At 39.7% G+C, this 15,247-nt stretch overlaps 1 protein-coding gene across 1 annotated transcript in view; it reads left to right on the top strand.

Moving 5' to 3' along the window:
- Positions 1-66: 66 nt before the first annotated feature.
- Positions 67-15,247, top strand: part of LOC8037845 (FYN-binding protein 1) — a 57,772-nt gene continuing 42,591 nt past the window's right edge. The window contains exon 1 of the mRNA XM_029987738.3: positions 67-416. Coding sequence (XP_029843598.2) covers positions 411-416 — 6 coding nt within the window. The 5' untranslated portion in view covers positions 67-410. The remainder of the gene's footprint in view (positions 417-15,247) is intronic.

The following is a 15,247-nucleotide window of genomic DNA, read 5'->3' as shown; positions in this document are numbered from 1 at the left end:
TTAGTAAGGCGTTTCTGCGGAATGTAACTTCCTCCTGTTTTTTTTTTTTTTTTTTTTTTTTTGTATAATTTGAAGTTTGTTCTTTGTTCTTTCTCTCACCCTTGCAACGCGCGCCAGAGCTTTTTTCACTTTTTCTGTGAAAGAGGGCGGGCGGAGCGTGTGTGAAGTTTGTTAATGAGAAGTGGAGAAGTTTTGAATCGCTCGCGTGACACACACACAGTGTGCGTCAGTTCGTTCCTCGCGGGGGACCACTGGAGCTCCAGCGTCGCGTTCGAGGATCTCGACGCTGGAAGTTTACTTGTTTGATTTTTAAAGTCTGTACTATTCTTCTGTCGACGCTGCCGAAGGAGTGATCGACTTCGCAACCGAGAAAATGCTACGCGGGACGGCTTCTTGGAGGTGAACGTTTGATGAAGGTGAGTCCGTCCGTTGATCATACATAGCGGAGTGTCCGGTTTGTGAGTCTTGGCACGGCTGAACGAATTGTTGTATGCCAGCGTTTGACGCGTCCCGTCGCCTTTTGAGACGCGACGGCCGACGTATTCAACAAAAGTCATGATTGATTTGTCACGGCCGCGCGCGGTTTTCAACTCGTTTAAAAACGGTTTTTGGTCCACATTTCGCGCATCCGTATAGTTGAAGGTAAAGCTGTAGTTCTCATATTTTCTCTTCTGAACAGCGATCGAAGTACGCAAATATAAAAGCCCTCGCTAGAATCAAACTAACGAGGTACAAAAAATTTAATTGGTGTGCACTTTGATTGCTGCGCGCGAGCCCGTAAACTCCGGTGGGGGCGGAGCGGCGCTGCCCCCAAAATGGACTTGAAATTGCCGTGCCGTCTTCAAGAAGAGCCGAAAAAGAAGAAAATTTGGCGAAACTCTTCCCCGGTTCGTTTGAGACTTCCATTATCAGGGGAAGCGAAGCGGAAACCCGTAAGCACAATTCCGACGGACTCCGTCGAGCGACCGCGGCAACGCGTTTGCGCTCGGGCCGTATCCGGCCGCTACGACGGCCGGAATGGCTTGTTGTTTCTTGTCTTTTTTTCTTTGTCGGCTGTTCTTATCAGAGCGGAGGTGGAGGCGGTCCATAATATATACACCGGACCCGGAACGTTTACGCGGGCGCCTTCGCGAGTCTCATAGACGGTCTGCTCCGCGCGACGCTGGTCTCTTCGCGTGTGACCCAAGCCGGACGGACGCACGCTGTGCAAAAACGAGATCGTCTGCTTCGCGGGAGGTCGTCTGCTTCACGGACAACCGCTTTTCTCTTTTCTTGGAAAGGCTGTGCATAAAATTAGAAACTCGTTTTGCATATGAAAGCGAGAAAAAAAATAAAGAGATATAAACTTCCAGGGTAAGGACGAGCGAGTTGGTATGGATAATTAAACTTTAATCTTAAACTTTTAATCTTCCAGGGTAGTGTGCCATCTAGCGTCGTCGTCGGCGGCCGTTGTGGATCGGTAGCCGATCAAAAATAACCGGTGGACGATGAGCCAATCACTATCGACGGGTGGCGACGCCTGCCGATCTTGGCTGACGGCCATTTTCGCCCACACTTGTAGTAGCACAGGGTTCGGCGATTATAAGAGCGCAAGCGTGGGAGACGCCGTGGGGGCTTTGTGTAGATTCAACTGATAAAAGTTTCATGGCCGCGTTTTATATGGTAGTGACTTTCGATCATTAGTTGCCTAATGAATTTCGCCTGTCCAAGTGGCCCACCCAATGAGCTGCAGTGGGATGGGGCTGTTTGGGCCTTCAAGCTTTTTTGGGGCACGTGGTAAACCACTTGGTATTCGGAAAAATTATTTTATTATAGGAATAATGTTCAATTTGCTTTTTCACAGAATCACATATACATAAGATGTCAGATGAGATCTAAGAAAGAGTAAGTAAACAGGCGAGCTCGTTGATGTTACACATTTTTTAAGAAAAAAAAAAAAAACGGAGACGACGGATGAAAAAGGGGACAAACACAAAACGTCTCAAAAAATGGTACTATAGCATATAAATTAGGAGGTATCTTTCAATGAATGTACTAGTCCAAACTATGGGCCATTTAAGTCTGAAGGAACTTAGTGATCACAATGTCAGTATTTGTGAGACTCAAAATAAATCGTCGTCACCATTTGCATAACGAAAGCATAATTTTAAAAGGAACTTGAGATGGAATACCATGGCTAATGTGCGTGTCGCAAAATTGACGAGAGATTAGAGCTAGCAAAACTTTCCATTGTGCGTAGTCAACAATGAAGTGTTTATAGAGTGCCGTTTCCAGAACAACAAATAGTTCAGTAAACTATGGGACCTCAAAGTCGTGGCTGTGACTGAACCATAGATTATCTTCCTTCAGTTTTCTTTGTGCATGTCCATATCTGCTATGTTTATTAGGTGGAAGCACGGTTTAGCATCATCAGCCTCTTTTGACACCGACATGCATGTGCACATTGCTGCAATGACTGTTCCAAATCATCACGAAAAATTTCCGCCTCAGTGGCCAATGGCAGAGGAGGCCCGGGCAGGAAGCCACTTCGTCCAATTGAGTTTCATTGGAGGTCCCGGCACCCCAAATTGGTTGCCGGCAGGATGGGACGCATGACTTGTCTTTGCTATGTTTCTTTGGGAGCGTGTTGGTGTCTGCAGTTGTAGACGGCTTTTAGCGGAGCGGTAGCTTACTTGGAAAGACAGTGGCGATTAGGAGCAACTTGCTTTTGGCATCTGGCCTAACTGGTTTAAGTTGGCAATTTGTTCAGATCGTTGGATAGCACTTTAATTACTTCGAATGATTTTTTACTCTTTTTAGGATTTTTTGTAGTTGGTTGGCTTTAGATGGTTCTTTTTAAATTGGCCATCTGTTTTAGTACAAAAATGCCATTTAAACTTTGACAGCTCACAGTTATTTTTCTTTTTTTGAATACTGGTAATGCATGCCAAAAGTTAGCCGTGAAACGACTGCTTTCAAAAACATCTCCTGCAGAATGTGAGCATAAGAGTTCATTCACTAACACTTTAGAAGCAACTCTGCTATGTTTTTATAGATACATACATATATATATATATATATATATATATATATATATATATATATACATATATGACTGAAAATAGTGTGGAAACACCCACTATTCACATTTCCAAAACTTGGGAATTCTGACCCAAGTTGTCCGGACACATGCACATTTCTAGACTAAACCAGTTTTCAGTGAAAGCAGGGTGGGCGCTTCCCCGGTATTTTACGGTATATATTCTCGCGAAGATGCTTTTCTTATTTCCTTCGGCATTTATTTGAGATAATTTTAGTCCTTCAAAAAAAGCAGCATTCAGGCATTTGATTGGGGATCCTCGTTTCAATTTTTAGTACTTGTTCTTTTTAATTAAATTTCCAAGCAGTGTTCTAATATGTTTCAAACGAAAATGTGCTTTGGACGCAGATTTTAACCGTCGAGTTATTTCTGTTAGTTTTGTCATCAATGAGATGTCTACGTTAATTAAAAATTGTGTTGGACAAAAAGACATACTCTGCTAGGCTATAGTCATCCTGGACAGGTACAAATCTGTCACACTTGACATCAACATGACTCCTGCACTTTTTCGCATTTTCTTCAGGCAGGGTGTTAACAAACACTAAATTTTACCATCCATTTTGGTGTACAGGACGAGCCATTTCCACCAAACTGGTTGTTTTGGTTACATATATTAAATTTTAGTTGGAAAACAAGCAAAAAAACAACTATTAAGCACTTGTTCCTCTTAACTGTGTTGCACCCTATACATCGCTGAAAACAAGCATAAAAATCCTGCGAGCTTGCTTTAGAAGTTCCAGATGCCATTGCATACTGCGCACGGATATATGCTGAGAAGAAAAAAAAAAATGGATGTGAAGTGAATGCCATATTAGCGCAGCTGGCAAAATTGACAGGCCTACTGCCAGGTGACATCTGATCACATGGCAGCAGATGGGAAAGCATAGATTAATATTCTCTAGGTAACTGGATTTGTGAATGGGCAGTGCTTGAGTGGGGGAGTGTTGCCTAATGGTTTTGGTGTGAGTTTATACAATTGAATCTGTAACTTAATTTCAGTTGCAGGAGAATCGATGCAATACAATACTAAAGATCTCCAAAACCCAGAACTGCTTCAAAATCGGTATTTCCAATTCACGCCATGTGAAAACTCCGTTCCAACCTCTAGCAAGTGGCAAGCTCTGAATACTAACACCCTTCGATTTGTTTCGAAAATGAACTTCAGACGTGGATTTTTGGACACCAATGGATGAAAGCTTATCTGGCTCGTCTAGGCAATCTCAACACATTTCACTCACTGACACTAGTTTAAATGCAACTTGGCTATGTTTTTTTTTTTTTTTTTTTACACACACATTGCAATCCACTGATCGGCATAGATTGGATACTTAGCTCTCTAAATTGCTGCTCACATTGGATTGGCGACTCAATTAAGTAAGGCATATGTGGAAAGCAAACTTTGTTTGCACGTACAGAGCGCGACACTGTTAGCGCGAACAAGCGATCGTCGGTTTTTTCAGTTTTTCTGTTTGAAACCAAGGGATGTCATGCAATTTATTATTGCTACGGAAAGAGCTCATTTAGTTCCATAGTGTAAACAATAAAATTTGGTGCTCGGTATTACTATTTAAAAGCAAAATGCGAAAATGCGCCGATGCCGTGTTCGCGCTAACAGTGTCGCGATGTGTACATCCTGCAAGAGTATTGACTTATGCACCACGCATGTGCAGTTGTCCATACATGCTGATGCTTTTTTGTGGTGTTTGTGGTTTACATTAATCTTTTAAAAGTGCAATTTAACTTCAAATCTTGTGCAGAAGAGGTGAGTTGTGTCTCGAAAACTTTTAAAAGAAAATATATACCGGGTGTTTTTGCGAAGACTTTCAAAAATCCTAAAAATTAGGGCGATTGAAAAAAGGAGAAACTCTCTTCGGGAACAAACCACCAGCCACAGCGGACGTCAGGAATTGCCAAAAACCTACTAATTAGCCAGATAATTAATTAAAACTTGTTAATTAACTTTTTAATTAGTGGAACTAGACATATGATTCCAATTAGAAAGTTGCTGAGCGTTATCGAAAACCACTAAATCAGTCATTTTCAGAAAGACTTTAAGCGCTTGAGAAGAGTAATAGCGCACTAAACTTACCACTCGTGGAGCAGGTACAAGGCTGGGGCTAGGTAAGAGGCGGAAAAATCGCACGGGCGCCTTACCGCAACCGCTAGCCTTGTGCCTGCTCCACGAGTGGTAACTTTAGTGCGCTACTACTCGTCTCACGCGCTCAAAGTCTTTCTGAAAATGACTGATTTAGTGGTTTTCAATAACGCTCAGCAACTTTCTAATTGGAACCATATGTCTATTTCCCCTAATTAAAAAAGTTAATTAACAAGTTGTAATTAATTATCTGGCTAATTAGTAGGTTTTTGGCAATTCCTGACGTCCGCCGTGGCTCGTAGTTTGTTCCCGAAGAGAGTTTCTTCTTTTTTCAATCGCCCTAATTTTTAGGATTTTTGAAAGTCTTCGCAAAAACACCCGGTATATATATATATATATATATATATATATATATATATATATATACGCTGGGCAAATTTTTCTTTGGGACAAAACTTTAAACCATTTGTTTTGTCAAACATATATATAGTTTTTGAGTTTTTTTACTTTAGCTCTTCTGGATATAAAGGTCAATATTTTAACCCATGTAGAAAACAGACGAATTCACGCTTGGTCTTTTCTTAATCTTAGTAAGGCCAGAGCCCTTAAATACACTACTGATGACAAAACTTCGCTCAAAGTTTGGCACAGGGTCAAGAGCTGCCGCCAAGGGTACTACTGTTTCAGACGGGGTATTTTGTTTGTTTGCCCCAGTTTCAGTGAACTACCCCGAATTCGCAGTGATGAGCTGTTTTAAAAAAAATGTTTCTCATACACCCACATTTTGTTACACCGAAATTGATCACTGTATACAAGCACTCATCATTCTTTATTAATCTCTAATAAAATAACTTTACAAATCAGCATATGTGTTTGCAATGCCTCTACTTGATATTGCTACTCGTGGCGCTGAACTTTGATGGTGATAGTGGTATTGAGAATTTGTTTTGAAGCAAGAAGGAATGAAGATTGATATTATTTTGGAGATTTTTGCAGAAAAGCGAGTTGGAACAGTTGACCGAGCGTACAGAGATGAAGGCGCTTGCAAGGAACACTGCCAGTGCGGTGACCCATCACCACAATCTATTTGTACTTCATTTAGAAAGTATTCAAAATTACGATCCCACTTTCTAATTGCAAGATTCCTAGCAGTGCTGGCTGCATTGGCGGCTAGCCCCCTTGTCGATGCTACACCACGCATGGTCGCGTACCGAGCTCTCCCATAGTGTTACGGGAAGTTTTGTGACAAGCTGTGTGTTAAAGGACTCTGGTAAGGCATTTGATTTAATACAGCACAATATTTTACTTTTAAAACTGATGTCTTACAGTGTACGTGGGATTGCAGCTCACCTAATTATGTTGCATTTGTGGAGAAGACAGCAGCTTGTTTTAGAGTGCAGCTCTTAGGCGCCCGTTTCCGGCCTGACCGGCGTCACCGTCGGCGGGGAATCTAGCAGAAAAAATTCCCTGTTAAATTTAACAGACAATTTCCTTGCCAAATTTAGCGGAAGATATTCCCCGCCAAATTTAGCGGAAAACACTTCCCTGCTAAATTTAGCGGAAAAAATTCCCCGCTAAGTTTAGCGGAAAACATTCCTCGTTAAATTTAACGCGAAAATTTCCCCGCTAAATTTAGCAGACAATGTTCCCCTGAATGGGAGGAGAGTAGGAGGGGCATAGCCTCCTCTCCGTATCTTCCCCTCCTCCTCCTCAAGAGCTGCACTCTAATTCGGCATTACAGGGAGTTGTAAATGGCTTTAATTTTTTTGTCAATAAAATAAGCTTTAGACAATAGAAGTAAAATATGTTGTGCCTCAAAGTTTCATATTAGGCCCACTGTTATTTCTTATATATATAAATAGCATAAAAAATATCCCGAATTCTCCGTCTGAGGTAATGTACACTGATGACAAACATTTTCTTCAATGTAAGTGCAAAATCAACTCTACAGATACAGGCAAATGATTTACCTAGCAATACTTTCAAAATGGCTCTAAAGAAATCAACTTTAACATATTGTGCACAAAACAGAAAACATGACAGTAGCCCCATAAATAAGGAAGAATCAAGCTAATACAAATACAATTGCGTGATATACCCAAATTTCATTTACAACAGAAAAAGTTCCTTAATGTTTGGTTTAATTAGCGGTCCACCCAGATGACTCGGGTGACTAAACTAACAAGTGGTTTATCAAAATCGGTCAGTTGTACAGTGTTGGGTAAAGTACATCTAAATGGTACTTCAAGTAAGGTACAAAGTAAATGAGACGTGATATACTTCAAGTAAAGTAGTAAGTACACTGGGTGTTATGTACTTGAAGTAAAGTACTATGAATACAATGTACTTACAAAGTAAAGTACAAGTATTTTAACACAACCTTTCACGATGCGATTTCATTCCCTTATATTGTTATTTTTTAACTGGTATGCACTGCCCAGGGGCAATCAGGGTTCCATGACCTATTTTCAAAAACAGCAGCGAATATTTGATAAAGTGAAGCGGCCGCAGAGTAGTTATTCTCAGGAATGGCGCCACTTGCACTGGTTTGTTGCACCCAAGGGGGTTAAATTTACTAGGAGAGATCATGACGTAAGCCCCGTAGCTTCCGCAAGCAATCTTCTCATAGAAGAGTGTTCTCTCCTTTATTAATAGAACAGTCAGTGCGAAAGTTAGCTGGTGATAATTAATCATAATTTTTTCACCCGAGATTGGGGTGTGAAAAAATTAGTCAGCTTTCAATTTCAAGTCAAAAGAAAAGACAGAAGAGGATGTCTCAAAACACTGTGACGTTCTGCTCTCTTGCCTTTTTCTTCGACTTGAAAGTTTAATTTTTCCGCACCACAGTCTCAGGTGCTACATTACGATTAAATTTGCTCTCGTAATATTTTAAACCTCCTCCCTTGCGCTGACCGACCGAGAAGTAGCCAGAGTTCAAAAAGCTCCGAGTAAGCCGCCCCCAAAACAAACTGAGTGATGCGTCGTCTGCTCACATTTCTGGTGAGGGTAGAATATCCCTCTCAGTATTTCTTCAGAGCTGACACAGCACCATTTCGTGATACAAATGTAACAAAACCAAATTTGGGGAATGTACTTTGAAGTTGGGAATTGTACTTTTCTCGGAAAGTACCGAAAAAATACTTTAAGTAAAGTACAAGTACACACTCAGGGAATGTACTTCAAGTAAAGTAAGAGTTTCCTTAACCTACTTTAAGTACAATGTATTTAAAGTGCTTCCCAACACTGCAGTTGTATATGTGGTATGTCAAATTGAATGGCCAACTGGCCTAAGAAAAACCTATATTGTTCACACTTTTACTTGAAACTCTGTTGTGGAATTCTTGTATGGGGAACTACAACAATGACAAACTAAAATAAATTATATACACTCCAGAAAAAGGTGTTGCAAATTTTTTTGAACTAATATAATGTTTGCGATTTTTATAGTAACTCATATTTAAGAAAAATGTAAACTACTTAAAGCAAACCAGATTTATTACTTTAAACTTATGTAAATATACAAACTACTGATTAAAAAATACAACACAAAAAACGCTAAAAGATAATATAAATTATGGAAATCAAAAATAAATTATCAAGTTCCTTCACTGCTACACATTTTTGACGACCATGCTAATTTTTCGTTATCATTTCATCAATACAAGATTGAAAAAAAAAAATCGCAGCAAAATAGTTTTTTGGAACGGAATTTCAAACTCTTGTGATTTACACTGAACATATGCATAGGTAATGCTTTAGTGTCTGCATTAAAAATGTTTTTGTTGTTTTTCTTTGTATTAGTATATCTAAACAGATATTTTGTGCCTCTTAGATGAGTTAAATATTTATTGTGAATTTAGAAATTATATCTTGAACATGTCATTTTTTGCAATGATTGTATAATTAATTTATTGTGTACTCTGTTCTTTCTTTTTTATCAAGAAAGAAAAATTGGTGACATGACTTTTGTTAAACATGTTTTAACATTTCATTTCTTTTTTAAGGTTTTATATTTCTTTAAAAATGGTGGGGTGAAAATCAGGCACTTTGTTCTAAGCTGGTAATCAGGAAGAAATTGGGTTTTTCACAGTACATTTTTTAGGGCAGACAAGATATCATTGGAATATGGTATAAGAGCTCACTTGGATTTTTTTATTTTTCATAATCCGTGTTGCTTCCATAATCTTCTGAAAGCACAGCATCTCTGTATCGATTGTAGTCCTGTCCAGTTTTTGGACAAACATTTTTCCAAACCATATATGGTTTGGATATATTTTTATGGATTTATTTCTGCATTGTCAAACCATATATGTCATATATGGTTTGGACATATAAATCTGTATTTTCGAAAATACAATGCTGTAGACAACTTATTTTTCGCAAGCTCAGTATTTCACGATTTAGGTCAAAGCTGAAGTTTTGGAATAACTTGCAGGTTCTAATTTTCGCGATGTGGTGGAATCTCAATATAGATTCCAATGTCTTTACATTTTGCTAGAATTGCTCGCGGGACCTATTTTTTGCGAAATGTAGGCAAATTGCGAAATTCGCAAAATTTAGGTTTTTTTGCGAAAATTAAGTCGTTTACAGTATATTTTACATTTTATTCCAAGATGCCAGGCACATATTGCATACCTCTTCAAAAGATTTTGAGACATTATCCCTTTTTCCTAAACAATTTGTAATGAAATCTCCCATACATCAATAGAACGACCCACTAACTCATAAGATTTTTTATGCCACAAATGTCCGACCACAAAGGCCATTGAAAATTTATTGAGAAAATTTGCACAATTTGTAGATCAATTAAACGCAACGGCCGAACGTATGGTATGGTATCGAGTACAAATGTTTCATGAAGGGAAATGAAGCATTACGACAAATCCAAATCAGTAGGCTCTCTCTTGTCACGGAAGATTTGGTGGAGCAAGTCAATAAAAAGTATTTCTGGAGGGACTGACGTTTTACTACTTCTGATCTCGCAACACGTGTCCCTGAAGTCTCATTATCATTATTTCACGAAATCAATATAAGATACCTCAGTAGCACGAATTGTCCTCACGGCAACGGCCAAAGATGTTGGATTGAGACTCGGATGGCGGACTTCTATGAGAAAAACAATATTCAAAAACTTGTTCCATAATATGGCTTAAGGCCTTAATATTGAGTGGGATTATGTTATACCCTAGGTTGAGGTATGCAGAACTCATTAAAGCATTTCACAAACAGCGTCGCCGGTACTTGGCTCAAGACGGAACATACTTTCTGGACGCGCCTCGTACATACATTGCTTGACTTATAATGTTACTATTCTTAATTCGCTTGTCTACCTTCTTAAACACAAGTAGCCTGGCTTAGTTTGGTTGTTAGTTTGTTTATTTAATTATTTTGGGTACTATCATCTTTATCAAGCATTATCATAGGATTTGAAAAAAACTCCCTTTCGAAGCAACTTTTCGGAGTGTCTGTCTCCTGACACTTCTCCTGGGGCATGTCAATGCATTTGCATGCTTTGTTTGCTCGGCGGGTTCTGGCTGTCGTTGCTATTTGATTTGCTTTCTCGGTTCCTGCATGGCTTCCCTTCTGTCCTCTCGGCTTCCTTGGTTGTTGTCCCCTTCCCCCTTGGGCATTTTTCTTATCCACTTCCTTCTTCGTGCTTGTTTCCTGCTTTTGTAGGATTTCACAAAGGAGGCGACGCGAAGAGAGGAACCTCGAAGTTGCTATATTTGGCCTTCCTTTTTTTCCCCCTTGCATTCTATAGGGGGTTGTCAGGAGTTACAAATTTTGTTAGTTTAGCAACACCAACCCAAAGCTCATTTTAAATGGGCCAATTCATGATTTTGGAAGTTTTGGGGTTTCAGTAAGAACACTTACCTCGACCCGACTTGATTTGAATTTAGCCTTCATGTGCCAATGTCGGGTAAGTGGAGCATGGATGCTGCTTTCAGAAATATTAAATAAAAACCAGCATTGTGAGGCTTTTATAAATTTGAAATTAGAGCTTTGTAATTTGGGAAAGTATACCAACCTCGGCATTTACTTGCGCATTAATTTTGGTACGAGCTGTGTTCTCTTTGCACATCCTCATCTGTCGTTACTGCAAGGAGTGCAAGTGCCAGAAAACAGGATCGTCCGTCCATTCATGTGCCCCAATAATACATTACTTTTTTAATGCGGGAGGGACTTGGAATTTGAAAGCTTGAAAGACTTTTTAATGGAACCCTCAATCCCAATATTTTGTCCGTCTGTCCGCGTATTTTCCGCTATATTGAGCAGTGACATTGATATCACGTGATGTATACACCAAGTGGGGAAATTGACGTCAAGTGGCCTATCTGTCAGTTCGTTCCCCTGCTAAATTTAGCGGAAAAAGTTACCTCTTGTGACCCAAACACACATGCAGTTTTTTAGCGGGAAAATTGACGTCGGGTGACATAAACGCCGATTCACTTTCCTACTAAATTTAGTGGTAAAAGAGTTAATCTTGGCGGCCTATAGTTGGTGACAGGCTAAGAGTCCAGAGAAAAGTCCTCCCTCTTTCCACTTCAGCAGTGTGGACGCAGGAGAGGAGGTGACCTCCTCTCCTGCCTCTGCTCTGCTAAAGTGGAAAGAGGTGGGAGGAGCTTCCCCTGAACCCTTAGCCTGTCACCAACTATAGTTGGTAAGCTTTAAAGATGAAGAGTCAATCTTGGCGGCCAGTCACAAATTAAAGAAACACTACTTTCACTGTTTGAGAGGTCTACAGTCAAACCTGTTTATAACGAACAGCAGGAAATGCTATGATCAATTCGATATAGCAAGTAGTTCGATATAGCAAAAACCATTTTCAACGAACTTCCATGATGCGTTCGTTGGAAGGCAAGAGTTTTTCTTTCTTACTCATCTCTTCGCTTCCGCCTTGTAATGATGCGCTGGAATTTTTTTTTTCTTTTGCAGGCATGTATATTTTTTTTAGCTTATCTTTCCTTTTGAACTGCTTCTGTTCGCCGGCAACTGCTTTGGGATGAAAAGTTTTTTGTTTTTTTTTTTGTGCGTGCATGTTTTTTTTTTTTTTTTTTGCTTTCTCCCCCTTTTGAATTGCTTCTCTTCGTTCAATTTTGTTCGCGGCTTGAGCTTTTGGGATTTTCTTTCTTTCCTACTTTTTCAATTATTCCTGCGATACACAACTATTTGAATTTTCTCTCTTCCTAGATCTTTCCAAAGCGTTTGATCGTGTTCCTGGTCTCAGACTCCTCTCAAAGCTGTCCTGACTTAATATTGATTCCTTAGTTACTACTTGGATTTGTAGCTTCCTCTCATCAAGAGTCCAATACAGAGTCCGAAACTCGTTGGAATCTAACCTCACCAGTGTCTCATCAGGTGTCCCTCAGGGCAGTGTCCTGCGGGGCTATGTTCGGCAAATGTTTCGTTTCTCCTAAAAAGAAACGGAAGTGACGGAAGTGACAATATTGCGTCTGATTGGTTTGATGCTCAAATGACGAAAGTTCCCTCTTTAGTCATTTGAGCTTCTAGCAAATCAGACGCAATATCGTTACCTCCATCACTTCCGTTTCTTTTTAGGAGAAACGAAACATTTGTCGAACATAGCCCCCCGGGTTCTTCCTTTTTTTTAAAATCTTCATTAACGACCTTCCAAATTTTATTTCCCCTAACATACGTCAGTTTGCCGACGAGTGTGTGATATATCACTAAATGAAGTGGACTATCATCATCTTCTCCGGAATGATTTTGAAAAAATTGACAAATGGTGTGATCTATGGCTAATGTCACTGAACAACTCAAAGTGCAACGACTTTTCGACAACAAATGAGGAAAATAATCCCTGGAGAAGGGGAACAAGAGGGACAAAGCACAAACACAAATCCCCAAACACAGCTAGGTGTTTGTCCTTTGCCCCTCTTGTTCCCCTTCTCCAGGTATTATTTTCGTTATTCTTGTCCAGCTCAGTTGCACCTTTGCATTTAATTGCATTATTATCAAACAGCAGGTTGGTTTGTTTTTCTCGCAATTTCTCCCTATCTGTTTTTCAATATTCTCTCGGCACAGAAAACATTAAGTGTGTTCACTCGTATCAATACCTTGGTGTACATTTTTCTCCTCATGTGTCTTGGACTAACCGCATTAACTCTGTGTCTGCAGAAGCTTCCAGAACCCGTGGTTATATATATATATATATATATATATATATATATATATATATATATATAGTATATATATATATATATATATATATATATAATATATATATATATATATATTATATATATATATATATATATATATATATAATATATATATATATATATATATATATATATATATATATATATATATATATATATATCACTAACACGTTAGAAGCAACTGAGGGTAGAGCTGCCCGATTCATCTTGTCTACCTATGGGCATACTGCCAGTGTATCGGCCATGAAAACTTCTTCATGTCTTCCTACTCATAATGCTCGCCGCAGAATATCGCACCCTTGTCTCTTCCACAAAATCCTTTGTCACCACCCTCAACTCAGACAGCCTCTGCTGCTGGAGCCTCATCGTTCATCAACACCGCATTTTAACTCTGTTAGTATCGGTCGCATCCCCAGTTCCACTGTCAGTTTTAGCAACTCTTTTCTTCCCCTTGTCACAACAGAATGGAATAATCTACCGGATCACATGACACATCAGTGACCCCAATCTTTCCAGAGATGTAGCGTTACCTGCCATAAACGTGTAATCAATACCATGTTTCTTCCTGTAGCCGTTGCTTGGCCACAGCTCTTTGTTTTTCGTTTTTTGTTTTTCTTGTTTGTATAAAAGCTCCACATGTATGTTTTTCCTGTATTGCCTCCCTCTCCCTTTTTTTATGTTGTGGGTCATCGAAGGCACACAAAAAATATTAAAAATTGAAAAGAAATATGATACCTATTTTTTGTGGCCTCTATAAAGCTGCAAATACATCAATTGAGAAAAAAAAGCTGCACAGCCACGTGAATTCCACCAACACTCTCTTCTATATTTCTCCTTCCTCCCCAGTCCAGTTTCGGTTTCGAGCAGTTGCGTTTTTTGACTTTGTTAAAAATATATGTGACGCTGTAGCAAAATATTGATTGAGTACTAGTCTTCTGATACCATAATGAATCGGACAAAATTTATATCTTATTTTTTTTTCCCAGCAATTCATTATGGTGTCTGAAGACTACCCAATCAATATTTTGCTGCAGCTTCTCATATATTTTTCATAAAGTCAAAAACTGCAACTGCTCGATACCGAAACTGGACTGGGGAGGAAGAAGAAATATAGAGGAGAGAGTTGACAGAAGTCACGTGGCTGTGCAGCTTTTTTTCTCCCAAGCGATGTATTTGCAGCTTTTTAGAAGCCATAGAAAATGGGTATTGTATTTTTTTTCTTTCTTTAATATTGTGTGTGTGTGCCTCCGATGACTCATAACTGATTATATTTGGTGGTTGTGTCTAAACCATAGAAAACGGCATGTGACCACGGAGAAGAGAGTGAACGCGACTCAAACCGGCCACTTCTCGGTCGGTGGTTTTCGAGCGGAAAGAAAACGAATTTCGAGCTGAGAGTTGTTTTCTGGCTAGTTTGACTCTCATATGTCATGTACAAATAAAAACCTTGGCAAGCATAAACACCCTGTCAGTGTCCCTTCAAGGGTAAAATAAATGAATGAATGAATACAACAATTCAGTTTCTCCTCTAAATATAGTGGAGTAATTGACGTCACGTGACCTAGACCCAGTTTCCCCGCAGAATGTGGTGGGGGAAATCGGCATCACATGACCTGTACATCAGCACTGTTCCTCCACAAAATTTAGCAGGGAATATGCATCTTGTGACACACATTCCCTCTCTTCACTTCCCCCTGTGACCTGCCAACTTCCTCTCCCCATCCTTCTTTCCTCCCTTCCTTCTCTTTAACTCTCCCAATCCTTTCCCTCACTTTCTCTAGAGTGCTCTCTCCCCCTCCTCGTCCATCGCCCTTCCCCCCTCTCGCCATCCCTCCACCCACCCTCCTACAGTGCTCTCCCGTCTCCTCTTCCCACTTGCCTCCCTTCCCC

This window comes from Ixodes scapularis, unplaced genomic scaffold, assembly GCF_016920785.2.
Source record: "Ixodes scapularis isolate PalLabHiFi unplaced genomic scaffold, ASM1692078v2 PGA_scaffold12__126_contigs__length_90152505, whole genome shotgun sequence".
Taxonomy (NCBI): Eukaryota; Metazoa; Arthropoda; class Arachnida; order Ixodida; family Ixodidae; genus Ixodes; species Ixodes scapularis.
Note: the sequence above shows the minus strand (reverse complement) of the source record. Positions and strands in the feature narration are given on the sequence as shown.